This window comes from Epinephelus lanceolatus, chromosome 5 (genome assembly GCF_041903045.1).
Source record: "Epinephelus lanceolatus isolate andai-2023 chromosome 5, ASM4190304v1, whole genome shotgun sequence".
NCBI lineage: Eukaryota > Metazoa > Chordata > Actinopteri > Perciformes > Serranidae > Epinephelus > Epinephelus lanceolatus.
In genome coordinates, this window is record NC_135738.1 from 20,131,924 (window position 1) to 20,148,694 (window position 16,771).

The window sequence follows — 16,771 nt, forward strand, 5'->3', positions numbered from 1 at the left end:
GAGTTCAGAACCGGGTAGAAAAAAGCAAACATCTAAGTCACTGTGCAGCAAAGTAAACACATCATTACAATGCACAAGTTATTCATACATTGTTTTCACCTCAACACATAGGCGTAGGGAGGGAGGGGGAACACAGGGGACACCATCCATCTGTTATCTGTAACTGCTAATCCTGTTCAGGGTTGCAGGGGGCTGGAGCCTATCCCAGTTGACACTGGGTGAGAGGCGGGTACACCCTGGACAGGTTGCCAGACTATCACAGGGCTGACACATAGAGACAGACAACTATGTATGCCTTTGAGCAATTTAGAGTCACCAGTTAACCTACCTGCACGTCTTTGGACTGGGGGAGGAAGCTAGAGACCCTGGAGACAACCCAGGCTGACACAAGGAGAACATGCAAATTCCTAATAAAAGGGCTGCAGGAGAGCGACAGGTTTGAAGTTTGTACCTTGGCACATATGTGTAAATTTTGGTCGCAGGGGTGCAAGGGGACACACCTTCCCCTCAATGTTTAGAGCTTGTGCATTTGTCAAAAATTTGTCAAAACATGGAAGTAGCAGAGGACTGTTATTTTATTTAAATGAACTGCTAGAACGCGACTCATAGAATAACAGCGCCTCATGGTAAAAAAGATGGTGGCTGTATAAAATCTCAAAAGCAATGGTTTCAATGTGCCATAAAGCAGAAAGAAGCAAGAAGCAGGAAGTACCGTCGCATTTCAACCATAAACCGACGCAGAAAAGGTGAAAGTTGCTGCATCAGAATAATGAGAATGCAGGAAATGAAGCAACTCCCAGGCCGCTGCTTAAAGTCCAGGTCAAGCAAAAATAAATATGAGTTTGTCAAACCACAGAAAAATGTGTCACTAACCACCCAGTCAAATTTGAATGATTGCAGAAATCTCCAAGTATGTAAAATTAGGCTCTAAAACACTGGAGATATGTACGCTGAAGGCACTGAAATAAAGAACAGGTCGTTGTGCAGCAACAGACTCACTTTAGCAGCTAACCCAGTAGCACAAATCACAACCCCCCCCCCCCCCCCCCCCCCCCCCCCCCCCCCACAGGAACATGTTAGCACAAAGCACACTCACTGCAGTGACCAGTAACTGCTGGCATGCAGGGAAACCTATTCAGGCTGAAAGGGATGTTAGTGATGGCTGTTTTGCTTTTAAATTGTTTAATCATGTAATTATTAGACTAATGGTGCTGTATAGTTCCCGGTCTTTTCATGTTTTCAACATGTATTTCCGACAAGAAATCTCAGATTTTACTTTACCTGGACTTTAATATGTGTTTCCCCCCCAAATGTTGAAACAAAACTTACACCCTCGCCTCAGCAGCAGCCATAATTAGATGAATGAATCAGTTCTGAGTAGAAACAAGGAGAGTCAGGTCGAGTTCAGCAGGGAGGAAAGAGCAGCTCAGGTGTCAAGGTGAGCGTGTGGGAACAGATCAAGGTGTGAGCACTGGGGAAATGTGTGCTCTCGTCATCACAACAACAATAGTTGCTCGAGCTGTATCACACTGACTCAAACCTTCGGCTGACACAGTCGGCCCAGCTGCAGAATGCAGCCCCGTATGTGAATCTGCAGGAGGGTATGATTTATTTATGTGGGGAACTGCACAGCCTGCAAGTGTACTCACAAAAATGCAATACAGAAATAGTCTTATTTTCACACTCCAAAATAATGCCTCATACGCGCCAGCCCACATTTTAATTAAGATTCAGGCAGGAATGTGAAACGCATGTTGGTCACTGACTGCATGTATCCCAGAGCCATGACGTATGACATAAGTTAGAGTCTATATTCAGCGTGTTGTAAATGAGGCAGTTAATTTTCAGTTTGTGATTTTTTTGCACCTTCCTTTGGCACCTCGTGCCTGTGATTTCTTCCTCCACAACACATTTACGCTCATCACTACCTCACTCCTCATTCCCTCCATCTCTCCTCTTCTCATCTTTCTTTTTGCCCCCTGTCTATAATTGGATTCTATTTTCAGGCTGCTATAAGTGTCTGTGTCTCTTGTGTTTGTGTCTCGCACCCCATTTTCTGTCTCTCCTCCATCGTCACCCTCTGCTCTTATCGCTCCCATCGCTCTCTCCATCTTTCTGTCGCTGTGTAAAGCCACTCCTTTTATTCTCCTCTGCTTCTGTTTTGCCCACAAACTGTTTTGCTTTCTGCAAAACCTTCCATTACCCTTTTTATCCTTTTATTTGTGACAGTTAAATATGATGGACACTAAAAGCCTTATGCGAAATTATGTTAGGTGAAGTAATGCAGAGCGGAGTAAACTGCACCCTAACTGATGTGAATAGCTCTCTCATGACCTAATTCTTGTAGTCTGGGTTACACAGTGATCTGAGAGAGAGGAGGATATATTTGGGTAGTAGAAAAAATATATAAAAAAGATGATAGAGGATACTGTAGAGCCAGTAAATTACAGAAATGATGTATGTGTAAGTAAGTGATGACATCTAGATAACGTGTCACACACCTACATGTTGATGTGGCTGCTGAAACATCAGTAAGAAAGGCAATGAGCCAATTAAACAGCATTTTTAAAGGGGAGGAGTGGAAAATGAGAGGCTGACAGAGGGAGGGAGTCGTACTGTAGGACTTGGTTGGCTGTTGGGATGTCTCTAGAGGTGCAGCATGTATTTAAAAGACGAAAAAGACTTAGAGACAGGAAGAGAGGCTATCAGAGATGGAAAAAGTTGACTGACGAGTAGAGGACATGGGGATCTCTCATCAGACCAAAAAACCCTCATCAAGAAGGCCTGGAACCTGCAAAGCCACAACCCACACGCCTCGACTTGGTCACGTGGCACAGAATCGGGCCACACCCGTGCGGACGGTGCATATCCGACCACTGCCCACGCGAAACACACCCTCACGCAAACAGCACGCTCAGACCACGCAGACTCGCAAGGTGCACACACATCTGACGCAGACGCACAGGGCGAGCTCACAGTCTGCACACTGCTGCCCGACGCAGCCCTATGAGCGGTACACGGCACACAGCGATCACTCAGGCTGCACCTTCTACTGCTATTTCTGCTACTGCTGTTACTGCTGCTGCCTCACGTTGCTCTCTTTCTCTCTCCTCCTCCTCCTGTCTCCACCTCCCAACGCTCCTCCCTCTGCCTCCTTCTCCACTTTGTCCTCAAATACCACTCTTCTTCCTTCTTCCTCCTCCTCCTCCTCCTCCTCCCCCTCACAACCATCAACTTCCTGTTTGGATGAACTTTCCTGTATCTATCCTGATGTCAACCTGACTTCTTCCGCTGTGTCTCCCTACTGCCCTGTGCCACCTTGTCTCATCTCTGATGATTCTTTCCCTCTCTTCTACATCCCATCCTCTGACCTCACCACTTCTCACAAACTCACCTCCTGTTGCCACGGCTCCTCTCCTACATCTACTTCTTCCTCCTCTTCCGTGACCTCTGACTCCGTCCTCCCTCCTCATCATCCTATCCTCTGCCGGCCGTGGCCCTCTTCGCGCTCTCTTTCCTCCCTGCTCCTCTGCCCTCCCAGCTTTGGGGATCCAGTCTTATCGTATGCATCCACTTTGGAGCACATCCCCACCCGGCCTCGGACGCTGCTGCGCCAGCAGAGCCTTCAGCAGCCTCTCATCCACCCACCAGGCCCTGGTCTCGGCCACCCCCCCACCACATCCCAGAGTTTGGGACAATTACACACAGCACCTGGACAGCCTGGGGGAGGCGGGGGTGCTGGGAGAGGAGAGGGAGGTGGCGGCAGGGGTGAGGGTGGGGGTGCAGGTACACGAGGCGGTCCCAGGGGTGCACGGGGCAGCACAGCAGGAGCAGGGGCCTCTCGCAATAGGGGAGTTGGAGCAGGGCGCTCACGTGCCAATCCTGGCAGCTGGGATTACATGATGGACCAGATGCGGAATCGCGGCCTGGACGTCAAGTCCTTCCTGTGAGTCTCAAGTCTTCCTTCATATCTGTATGGAGTCTTTTGTAGTGTCACCTGCTTAGGCCTCTGTTCCTATCTGTGTCTTACAGTACATGCTAAGCTATGCTATGCTATGTAGAGTTTTTTTTTATGCTTTTGTTTAAGTAGTTATTTGCTTTAATGTTCAATACGTTATGTCTTAGAATCAATTACTCAATAATGTTTCTATGTTTAAGCCATAACTAACCTGTTTTACCTTTAACCTTTGTAAAATACTGCTCTGTGCCTCTTCTTTCGGGTGTTTTCTTCCAGTTTGCATCTGATATCCAGGGAAGGATATTACCTCTATCTTTCAAAATACATACTGTGTGCATGTGTGCCTAATGTATATTGTACAGGTTTGTGTTTTTGTGGTTTGTGGCTATATGAGATTGTGTGTTTGCAGCATTTGCTGGATTTTCTTACACAAAGTTTCATCATCTCTTTCACTGTAACACTGGCAGTGAGATATTCTATATACAGTTATGAAGGCAATTTAGTCCATGTTATAGCTCATTATGTTGATGTAGGATGATTAGTTGAGTGTGGATGAGGAGGCCATAGGTTGTCTTATTTAATAAAACCACTATAAATGTTAATAAGGGTATTTATAAATGTAAATAAGCTGTTGCCTTTTGGCTCCAAGACCTGTGGTTGTGTAAGAGATGGCTCAACATCTCATTTTATTAGGGCGTTATGATCACACACTGATAATAACAATTATACGTATGTCTATCAGACTTTATTCTTAAAGGGGGGACTATATATAGTTACATGATATGTTTATGATCCTTTCAAATTTAAACTGATTACATCGTGAGCAATGATAGTTGTATGAATGCACAGTGCTGCATCGGTTGAGATGAATTATAAATCGTCTTGTTGAGCAATCTGTTGAAAAACGCATTTTTCCTAATTTTAGAATGAATAACATCATGTGCATGAAAAATGGCAGGGAAGTTGCGACATATTGTGGGCTATTTCTATCCCACTCTGTGAAAAATTGTTCAATGTTTACACTTTATGCTCTGCTAAACAGTAACATCTGTTTGGATGGCATTCAGCCTGTCTGCTGCAATTGTCTTTACAGGACAGAGCTGGTGGTGCTAGTTCATAATATTCATGAGATGGTGTCATAAAAAGTCACATTTTATATTCACACCGTCCCACTCAATTACATGATGTTATTTCTGAGCCATCCTTTGGAATGACTGTTAAATATCCTGCTTAGGAGACACACCAGTAGGACTCATCCATATTTCATGAGTATTTGCAACTAAACTGGCACCTCTTTTTCCGGTATAACTGTAACTTTTATGCTAATAGTAAATCTGTGTCTGTCGGTTGTGCTGCTAGCCTGCTGGCGTGTGTGTCAGCATGTGTACATCACACTGTCCACGTGTCAGTGTGCATCAGTAAAAGAACAAGGGTTAAGCAGCTGTGTGTAGATTTGTGTTAACCCTGAAGCATTGATCTTATGTCACCAGCACCATTACTTCTACAACATATTGTTACCTCAGGCCAGAAGTGGAGGGAGGGCAGATGATGGGGAGAGGGGGTGAAGGGATGAGGAAGGACACTGCCAAGGTACAACATGTGTTTAATGTCCCCTTGCACTGAATCCATTTTACAGCTTTCCACCATTAGTTTTTGTTTTCTTTTCTTTTTTTTTTTTTTTATTCGTGTTAAAGCTTCTTCAGGCATTTAAGTATGACACAGCTGAGCTAATGTCACCGGCCAACAGGGCATTAGCAATGTAGCACATGCCACCACCAAGGTCATTGAGAATATTGCCCATAATAGTCAACTAAACTAGTCAACTCATCATCGTGAGATTGAGGTCAATGTTGTATTTCTTCCTGTGCAACAGCAACACCTGGTGTGATTGATGACAGAGCGGTCCAGTAATAGACATGACCCATTGTTCGAGACAGTTAATTTCAATCTTGGCCAGATTCCCTATCTGGGTGAATCATTGCTCAATGAATGTGTTGATGTGATTGACACAGATATCTAGCCTTTGGAGCCATTTGACCAAATGGATCTCTTGGGTGATTGGTCTCTATGCTTTTTGGCTTAAAATCAATAACTTATCCTTGTGTCATTAATGTCTGCTCCCTCTCTCGCCTCCACTTCCTCAATGTTTGCTGCGTTAATTGAAGTGTGTCACCAATATTCTTGAGTGTAAAGGCTTGTACTTAAAAGGTAATGGTAAAAGAGGGATCCAATGACCAATAACCATTAACCATTAACCTATACCTATGGTATCAATAAAAGCACCATACCATTGAATTTGTTGTAGACCAGTTATTCTCAACTAGGGGTGCATGTTTGCTACAGAGTACTTCTGCAGTTGCCAGAAGATATGTGAAAAGACTGTGGAGTAGCTCAATTAATTATTTATTGATTAATTAAGAAATTAATATGATCCAATTTCTTTTAAATCCAAATACTGAGTCAGTTGTAACACATGACCACCACCTGCTGCTATAGCTGAGTGTGAAAACTAGTCAGTAAGCTAACAGAGAAGTTAAAACAGTTAGCTAAAAGACTTAAACAGTTGAAACAACAAGCTAAAAGTTAAAGATGAAACAGTTCAAATAGTTATTTAAAAGTAAAGGATACAATGTTATATAGTAGCTAAAATTAAAGGATAAACTACTTGAATTGTTAAAAGTAAATTTTAGACAGTGTAGATCATTTGATAACAGAAATGGAAAAAATAGATAAAATGAATCGATAAATGGTTAACGCTGTTAAATTTAGTGAATAAAACATATTTAGCTAAAAGTAAAGGGTAAACAGTTAATAATTAGCTTCAAGTAAAGAAATGGGTTAAATTGATAAGCGGTTAAAGTTGTTAGATATAAGTAGTGGATAAACAGATTAAATAGTTAGCTAAAGTAAAGGATTAACGATTTAAATAGTTAGCTGGATGCAATCGATTATAGGTTTTAATAGTTATATAGATAAAAGGTTAGATTTAACTGAAAGTAAAGAATAAACATTTTAAATGTTTGCTACAAGCAATGGATAAAAGGTTTTAATAGTTAGCTAAAAGTAGAGGATAAACGGTTTAACATGTTAGCTAAAAGTAAAGGATTAACAGTTTGAATAGTTATCTAAAAGTAAAGAATAAAGAGGTGAAGTAGTTTCTCAAAAGTAAAGCATAAACAGTTTGAATAGTTAGCTAAAAGTAAATGATTAGTAGTTAGTCAAAAGTAAAGGATTAACAGTTTGAATAGTTAGCTAAAAGTAAAGGATTAGTAGTTAGTCAAACGTAAAGGATTAACAGTTTGAATAGTAAGCTAAATGTAAAGGATTAACAGTTTGAATAGTAAACTAAATGTAAAGGATTAACAGTTTGAGTAGTTAGATAAATATAAAGGATTAACAGTTTGAATAGTTAGCTAAATATAAAGGATTAACAGTTTGAATAGTTAGCTAAAAGTAAAGGATTAGTAGTTAGTCAAAAGAAAAGGATTAACAGTTTGAGTAGTTAGCTAAATATAAAGGATTAACAGTTTGAATAGTTAGCTAAAAGTCAAGGATTAACAGATTGAATGTTAGCTAAAAGTAAAGGATTAGTAGTTAGTCAAAAGTAAAGGATTAACAGTTTGAACAGTTAGCTAAAAGTAAAGGATTAACAGTTTTAATAGTTAGCTAAAAGTAAAGGATTAGTAGTTAGTCAAAAGTAAAGGATTAACAGTTTGAGTAGTTAGCTAAATATAAAGGATTAACAGTTTGAATAGTTAGCTAAAAGTAAAGGATTAACAGTTTGAATGTTAGCTGAAAGTAAAGGATTAGTAGTTAGTCAAAAGTAAAGGATTAACAGTTTGAATAGTTAGCTAAATATAAAGGATTAACAGTTTGAATAGTTAGCTAAAAGTAAAGGATTAGTAGTTAGTCAAAAGTAAAGGATTAGTAGTTAGTCAAAAGTAAAGGATTAACAGTTTGAATAGTTAGCTAAATATAAAGGATTAACAGTTTGAATAGTTAGCTAAAAGTAAAGGATTAGTAGTTAGTCAAAAGTAAAGGATTAACAGTTTGAATAGTTAGCTAAATATAAAGGATTAACAGTTTGAATAGTTAGCTAAAAGTAAAGGATTAACAGTTTGAATGTTAGCTGAAAGTAAAGGATTAGTAGTTAGTCAAAAGTAAAGGATTAACAGTTTGAATGTTAGCTAAATATAAAGGATTAACAGTTTGAATAGTTAACTAAAAGTAAAGGATTAACAGTTTGAATAATTAGCTAAAAGTAAAGGATTAGTAGTTAGTCAAAAGTAAAGGATTAACAGTTTGAATAGTTAGCTAAATATAAAGGATTAACAGTTTGAATAGTTAGCTAAATATAAAAGATTAACAGTTTGAATAGTAAGCTAAAAGTAAAGAATAAACGGTTTGAATAGTTAGCTAAATGTAAAGGATTAACACTTTGAATAGTTAGCTAAATGTAAAAGATTGACAGTTTGAATAGTTAGCTGAATGTAAAAGATTGACAGTTTGAATAGTTAGCTGAATGTAAAGGATTAACAGTTTGAATAGTTAGCTAAATGTAAAGGATTAACAGTTTGAATAGTTAGATACATGTAAAGGATTAATTACTAAAAGTAAAGTTTAAACAGTTCAAAAAGTTAGAAAAAAGGAAAGGATAGAGAGTTTTAAATAGTTAGCTAAAAGTAAAGAATAAAAAGTAGTGGATAACCATTAAAAAAGGTAAAAGTAGTGGATTAACCATTTAAATAGATAAAAGTAATGAATAAATGGTTGAAAGAATAAGCTAAAAGTTATGGATAAACTTTTTATAGTTAGATAAGAGTAACGGATAAAAGGTTATAGTTAGCTAAAAGTAAAGGACAGACAAAGAGTTTTAAAAAAGTAATGGATAAATGGTTTAAATAGTGAGACAAAAGAAAGGATTTAACATCGTAATATACAATATAGATGAATCACTTCAAATGAACACATTTATGACGGGTGGTATCGGAGAAGTGGTACTTATCTGAGGGTGGTTGTGGGGCTAGGTCAGGCATAAAAGGTTGGGAAACCACTGGAATAGACGTATAACAGGGAGATTATTAAACAAGGCTTCATGGTGCTGCAAGAAAAACTTCTGGCAGCATGTAAGAAAGATGAAATTATGAAGTTTAGGGTGATATCTTTCCACAGCTTGGCAGCACCGTATTTTCTTAGCAGAGGTATTGTAACGCAGTCAGAGGCTTAAGCTATAGAACCGTGGGTGTGGGTGACAGGAAGGAGGGAAGGAGGCAGAGAATTAAGAGTAGAGGATAGCAATGAGGGGGAAAGGGGATTTGGAGAGCAAGTGTGGCATAATGGAGAAGATGAAATGAGAGGAGTGCAACACTGAGAGTGAGAGAGCAGTGACCCAGAAAACGGTGACATACACCGAGCACCTCAAGATACTGTGTCACTCAAATAGAAACAATTAGTCCAGATCTTCTTAATGAGGCTTAATTAAATCTTAACTCTGGAGAAAGACGACAGGCATGTTCGATAGGGAAAGGTGAGTCTGGAGGGAAAGCAGAAGGCAGGTTAAATAACTAGATAAATTACTGTGAGTGTGGGAGGTGTGAGTGTGTGTACAGGGCCTCTACATACCTTTTACATGTGTGGAAGCTGATGTGCGAGCAGCTGAATATCACATCCATTAACAATCATTAACTAATCACCAACAGTTCCCTTAATTATTTGTTGTCTGTATGATGTGAACACAGCCTGCACCTGTTGACAGCACCACTTCATTAGAATCATTACATTATTATTAATTTGGCCGTTATAGTTTAAGGTTTTGTCTTAATATCCTTCCCTGGACAAAGTGCTTATGGGCGTAGCAGATTTCCCTTTATGACCATTTTCTCTGTTACTGCTTCCTCTTGTTTACTCTCCTATGGTCTCTTATTGTCCTGCCGCCTCTCTGCTTTCTGTCCTCGCTGTCACCTGAAATGACCTCTCTTTTCTTCTCTCCCCCTGCACCACACCTTCTTTATGTCCGATTTCCCTATCCTTTGCATCTGTTCTCTTTTCTTGCCTCTCGTTCTTCGTTCTCTGTTTCTATCTCTTTATTGTATTTTTTGTATGGGGAACCAGTGAAGGGAAGATGGTGGTCCTGGCTTTGGCCATTGGTGTGGCTGAGCAAGATGACTTTGCCAATATCCCTGACCTGCAGGAAACAGCGCAGGCAGCACCACCACAACCACCACCAGCCAATCAGGAGCCCCCTCCTGAGAAGAGGTACCAGATAATGTATGAGAGTGCTTGTTGTGTGTGAGCAGATGATGCAGTGCAAATGAACGGATGTACAAGATATGATATCGAAGAAAAGCAGGAGATGATTTCAGAATCTAGGCAGAGGAGACGAGTATTGTTTTGTAGTGTTTTTCAGTGAGTCACTGCACTTAAGTGCATTGTGTCACAGACCTGCACCTGAAATAGCACCGGAGCTTGACACTCTGTTACAGAAATAAAAATGAGAGCTGACTATTAAACCATAAATGTAGGAAAAAAATGCCTGTAATTCTGAGATGAGTAAAGAGATAAAGCAATTTGGATGTTAGCTGTAAAGCGGTAATGAGCTCATAAATCACAGCAGTGAGTTGCTCACTGGTACTCCATTTCCTTTTTAGTGCTTTTAGGGGTAAAATTTCAGCTTCAATCAAATAAAAACAGTGTTTTCTCATGCCAGTGGTCTTTTTTTTTTTGACCATGATAATTATCTCCGCCATCGCAATGACATTCTCCTCCGCCATTTCATCTCTATTTGTTTCTCTTTTCACTCCTGCCTTACAGAGACCTCCCATTGGTAATTGTCGTATTTCCTTTGTATTTTCATGCTTTTTTTATCTCAGTCTTTTCTACTCTTGTGTTCGTTTTTTCCCTCCTGCTCATTAGCTTCCTTCAATCACCCTCTGCTGCTCTGAGAGTCCCGTCTCTGTAACTCCACCGAGGGCCCAGAGAGCCTCCTCATTATTCCACAACATGTTAGTCACTTACATAAACACGCTGCTAAAAATAAACCTATTCCTTGCCAGCCACCTTACACACTAGAAGCCAAAATATTTCCAGTCATCTATAAGGATGCACCACTCCAGCTCGCATCTCCCTATCTCCCAAAATAATTAGTTTTGCATTCTGTTCTGGAATTGGACCAATTTTTTCGTGGAACGGTTTAAGACTAACAAATGAGTACAGTGGCTGTGTCATGCAAAACCAACAGCTCAAACCGCACTGTGCTCCTGTTGTTCATCTTTTCGGCCATGGAGGGTGGTTTTGATTGTTTGCGCCAGCGTGTAACACCACAGAGCCAGAGTGAAATCCTACATTGGGTCCAGCTGTAGGCAGATGCGACACACTCGATTTCCTCAGCAGTCCAATTAGGTCGTTTTAACCTCACTTTGATTCTGTGACAAATTGGAGACAATTTGGAGATACATAATATGACACACACCTTAAAACAAAATGGCAGGGGAGGGCGAACAAATTCTGATTTACCTGTCACACCAATTATTCCTCATTCACAAGTGTTTCATCAATTTGACACATGATTTGAAACTAGGGCTCTATTATAATCCAGATGGTAACTGTTTTTTTATTGAGACTTCACAGCTGCAGCATGAAGCTACACATGTGGGCTGTGCAACTGGAGACACAGGGTCTCTTGTGTCTTCATGATAGAAATTGTCTGTGCTGAACTAATAAGCACCTTTTATTTATCACACAAAGTTAGCCTTTAGAGCTACTACGTCAGCAACTAGTGAAAGATATTTGTCTCTGGGTTTGTCTGCCTCATTTTAGTCTCTTGGCCTGAAGCATCCTGTGGCCTTTTCCTAGAGTCTGCACTGCACTGCATGGAGTTACAAACAGGCATGAAAATATTCTTGCAGTAACAATGTCGCTTTTGTGAACATCAAAACTATCTCCATTGTTCAGGATTAGTGTGAAACCCGCAGAGCCACAGAGGAGCACAATTTTCTGTGTAATTTGCTGTGCATATTACATCTGGCTTTCCCAGCTTTTGTGTTCACCTGGAAACCTCTTTAAATGGGTTGTGAAATCCACTAATAGACTAAAACAGCATCAGGAACTGCGGGCTGCTCCGTCCAGTTCGTGCACTCACCTTGACATAGCAATGATTGAGTGCATTGTGACATTTTCTAGATTAACCTGAGGTTCATTTAATTTCTTTCAGTCAAAACAGAATGACTGGCAGCTTACAGTCTGTGAACAATAGAGAACTCGAAAGTAAAAAAAAAAAGAAAAGATTTGAATATAATGAAAGCTTCAAATGTCTCAGCCCTTTATCAGGCTCCTGTGTATCCCTCCTCTGAGCTGTAAACTAATTCCACTTGAGCCACTCATTCTTTTGTTTGTTTCATGATAGATTACTAATTCAAATGTATAATAAATGATTTAGCCGCTCTTTAATTGCATGCTAAATTTAGAAACCTCAAATAAATGTTGCCAGTCCACAGTTTATTAGAAATGCAAGGTGTAAGCTTGCTGGGAGTATATCATTCCCCGTGGTGTTAGTGCTGACTTCACAGATGTCTGACCATGATTTAATCAATCATGCTCTTGGCATATTGCTCGTTCTTAACAGGGCTCTCGAGCCAGAGACAAAGCTGCGCCTTCATTCGTCTCCCACTCTCCACACCCCTTATATAGCCATATCATTGCAATCTGTGCACTTACATCAAACATGTCCTTCATGTGCCCATCACTCCATACCTGCATCACTCATGTTATTCCCCATGGATTTATTTAGCTAAATGGATCGTCTGAACACCATGTCACTGGCAAATTATCTCTGTCAAACATAAAGCCTTTGAAATTAATGTAAATAGTTCATGTGGCTCTCAAACATTAGCATCATCAGTGCTAACATGAAAGGGAAATCTCTCCACTGGTGATTAATATCAAAGAGCTGCTCTGCACAACTGATACATGGTGCCCTACATTAGGGGAACAATCAGTAGTGACTAAGTTAAGTTAGTTCACAGCTATAGTAAATAGCTACTGTTCAGATTCAGATTTGACAGAAAAAAAATTAAATTACAAAATACAGTGCATAATTAAAGATTAAACCAGTGGTTTCCAGCTTGTGACTCCCTACAAAAGAAGCAGTGTTTTGTATGGGCCCCATGTCCTATTCCTCACTCTATCTCTGAGAAATTATATTTGTATATTACCAAATTGTTTTCATAATCATATTATAGTAATGTAATTGTCACTTGGGTTATGTTCGGAAATGTTTCTTTGACTTAATGAAAGACTACATTTATCTACTGCACTGCATTCACAGGGAGATGGTTGGGGTGGGTGACCGACATACAAAATGCAGGACTATGACACTACACCTCGGGTTCACATCTCGACTCCTGTCTGTGGTTAGGTTTAGGCAACGAAAGCACTTTGGTAAAGGTTAGCAAAAGATTATTTCGGTTAAATGGTAATGAAACAAAGGTAATAAAGAAAAAATATAAGCAGATAGTGTATTGCAAGATTGCCTGTTTTGGCGGAAGACAAATAAATATATTGACAGTGGACATTTCAATACATTCCGTGCATTTTTGCGACTTGCCAGGTACGTTATATCCTTATTATGTTAAGTCGCTCAACATTACGTTTCATGCAAAAATGTATTTGCTGTTTCAACTTAGTTATATACAAACGTAAGATCCCCTTTCACACATGCACTGCAAACCTGAAATGATCAGTGGAGCTGTCCGAATCAGTTTGATCGGATATTAAGCAGACTTTTTCCTGCCTGCTCTTTAGTACAAAGTCTGTGTAATGTTTGATTGAGCCCATGTGTGAATAAAGCAGGTCATTGTCCGGAGAATTCACAGCAAGCGAGTGGATGGTGGATGATGTTTTTATCATGCTGCTTGTAGAAAAAAACTAAAGAAAAACATCCGGAGGTAAAGAGGAAGGATTATTAAAAGGAAGATGGCAACAAAAATGTCTAACAGTAGAGACGACGAGATTCAGGAACTTTTGTGAGTTAGGGCTGATGCTGGAATCACGGCATCATGCTGTGTATGATTAAATTACGAACCGGCTATGTGACCACAGTGTATTCAGCGCCTGTCCTGTCTCCTGCATGCTCTACCCAGGCACCACCCCTCGCCTAAACAAACCTAGTATTAGAATATTTCCAGTAGGTAAGGCACTTCTGACACAAACTCCAGCTGTGTGCTATATGTGTGAAAGGGAAACTCTGGATAATGTCTGGACCTGAAAACTGCCCAAGAGATAGGGCTGCACACTTCATGTCTGTGAATTGTTAGCAGTTCCACCTAAAGCCCAGTTCAGACCAGAGATTCAAGACGAGACGAGTTGAAACATGCAACTTCTTGCAATGTGCCGTTCTGCAACGTTATGAAAACCTGCTGGTTCACACCAATGCAACAAGATGAGACGGTGTATCATCTCTATGCAACATCTCTCTGTACTTCTGTTCTGATTTCCAGCTTTTCAGCCTCTTTTTGTTGCTACATATAATTTGTAGTTTCTTAAAAATATGAATGAGGATAGTGATAGTGAGATACTGGCTACAGTTGCATTTGTAGTAGTGATGAAATGGTGAAAAAGCAAACAAAATGAGCATCAGATGGAGCACATAACAGCGAGCGACCCAACGTCCGACACTGGCACACGTAAGGACGGTGTAGTAGGGCTCCACGGGGGCAGAGCAACTGACTGTGGTCATTTTGACTTGCCCAGCAGACTGCACTACAAGCCGATTGACTGTAGAAACAGGTGACGAGATTTACATTCTTTCTTATTTCTTTCTTTCTTATTACATTCTCTACATTCTTAAACCAGCCACCAGTGATTTGACCAGCGGAGTTGCAGGTGACACCATCAGCCGGCTTGAGTTGAGCTCAGATGGCCAGTTCACATTGCTGCAACTTTTCTCTGCAACATTCTAAGATGATTTTGCCTCGTCCCGAGTCATTGGTCTGAAGTGGGCTTAAGAGACATTTCCCCCCTAAACTTCTCAGATGCTAAATTTAAATGACAGTTTGAGGCCCAAATAAGTTAAATCATCCAGCATTTCACAAAAATACTATAAAAAGAATATTCCAGATAAACAACTACAAATGTAACTTCATCTCGCCACCCGTCAGATTTTATTGTGTGACCCCTTGGAGGGGGCCCGACCTCTAGCTTTGGAACCACTGGACTAAACTAAACAGTAAATTAAGTAGTTAAAACCAGTCCCACCTTGAGCAGCAACAACAGCATGCAACAGTAAAGCAACACTGCTGCTTACACATTGATGCATCAGTATTAGGACCTTATAATGTCATATATTAGATTTGATTTTAAAAATATATCTCGCTGATAATACTGCTGTCCTTTAACTGAAGCAGGACTTATAATGGAGTATTTAACATCGTTGGATTGTTACTTCTGTTTATGTAGAACATCTGAGTGCTTCTTCCACCACCAGAAACACTAATTGTCCTGTCTTTGCACTGCAATTAGCTAAATAATCTTGCTAATGGAACATGTATGTAAATTACTTAAGGCACAAATAATAACAGAGGGCCCTTTTGTTTGCCCTTCAGCCATGTGTTAACGCTTCATTATTGCTCGGCCGTAGTTGAAGGCACGCCAAATAAACACACTGCTATCCCCACTGGCCATGAGAAGGTGTTATAGAGCATGATATTCATTATGCTCCTTCGCTGACCTTGTGTATGTGTGTGGTCGCCAGATGAAAGTGATCTGCGCTGCCATTTGTTTATGAAGTGAGGCAGGAGCTGACTGACAGTTTGAACTGCAGCAGAGTTGGTGGTGGTGATTGAGACTTTAAAACCAAGGTTACATATTTTCAGGGGACATAGAGGGAGGGAGGGTTGCACGATAAAAGAGCAGAGCAGAGTTTGGCTGGATTAAAGAGGTTGTGTGTTGCTGTGATTCTGGGGCCACACATGCTGAGCTGTTTATATCCCAGGCATCCATAGATTGTGGATCTTAGAGAGCTTAATTAGGATGTCGGAGTGGCTTGATAATGGCTCATTGGTCTTCACTCATTCTGTTGTGATTCAGTGAACCTATACTGTAGGTTCTCCTCCAGTGTTGCTATAAAGAGAAGCCACAATCCCCGAGAGCTTTGAATCTAGATCTCTCTCTGAGCAATAAGCGAACAGCCCAATGAGGACGGAGGTTCAGGACAGAAGAGGCGGGGAATATCCTCGTGCTACATTAACATTCAATCCACTTGCCTGTGGTCTTTCAGTTATTCGTCCATGCATGTTACGTAATTTTGTGTAAGACAGTGGAGATTCTTCTTGTTTGAGAATACGTCTTGTTGATATTGATAAATATAGATGTGTACTTGGCCTCAAAGACGCGATGCACTCAGAAGGATTCTCTCTGAGTGTCTGCTAATTGCCAAGTGGGCTATAGAATAGTGCTTCATAATTTATGAGCTTATTACGTTGCTTAACTTGACATGAAAGGCAAACAGCGTATGGCGGCTGTGACCTTTAACCTAAATCGATAGAAATGTGTGTTTATTTAAAGGCACTGCATGTTTGTGCTTTAACAGCATTAGTCTTAGGAGTTTAATGTTTGTGTGGAGGAGGATGTGTGTTTGGCTAATGTAATGTCAGGTCATTTTGAGGTCACTTCTATGTGCAGAGCAACATTTAAGGTGGTAATTTAGGCCTTGTATTCTTAGATAATAGAAAAAGCTGCTGTTATAATGCTTCCAGATGATATAATCTGTTTGTACATAAACATGTAAATTGATTTCGCTATGCTCTACTACTCTGCTCC

The 16,771-nt window shown here is 40.3% G+C and overlaps 1 protein-coding gene across 8 annotated transcripts in view; it reads left to right on the forward strand.

The window, feature by feature from the left end:
- syt7a (synaptotagmin VIIa) overlaps nt 1-16,771 on the forward strand; it is a 114,672-nt gene that overhangs the window by 68,432 nt on the left and 29,469 nt on the right. For 5 of the 8 annotated variants that reach the window (XR_004502114.2, XR_013491616.1, XM_033635192.2 and 2 more), the window contains 2 exons: nt 3,542-3,946; nt 10,070-10,213. Coding sequence is in view for 4 of the 8 variants with exons in the window: in XM_033635192.2 (XP_033491083.1) it covers nt 3,542-3,946; nt 10,070-10,213 (549 nt within the window). In the remaining 4 variants the exon portion in view is untranslated. Of the gene's footprint in view, nt 1-481; nt 3,947-10,069; nt 10,214-16,771 lie in introns of those variants that run through there. The other 3 variants (XR_013491615.1, XR_013491614.1, XM_078167847.1) reach the window with 1 other exon arrangement.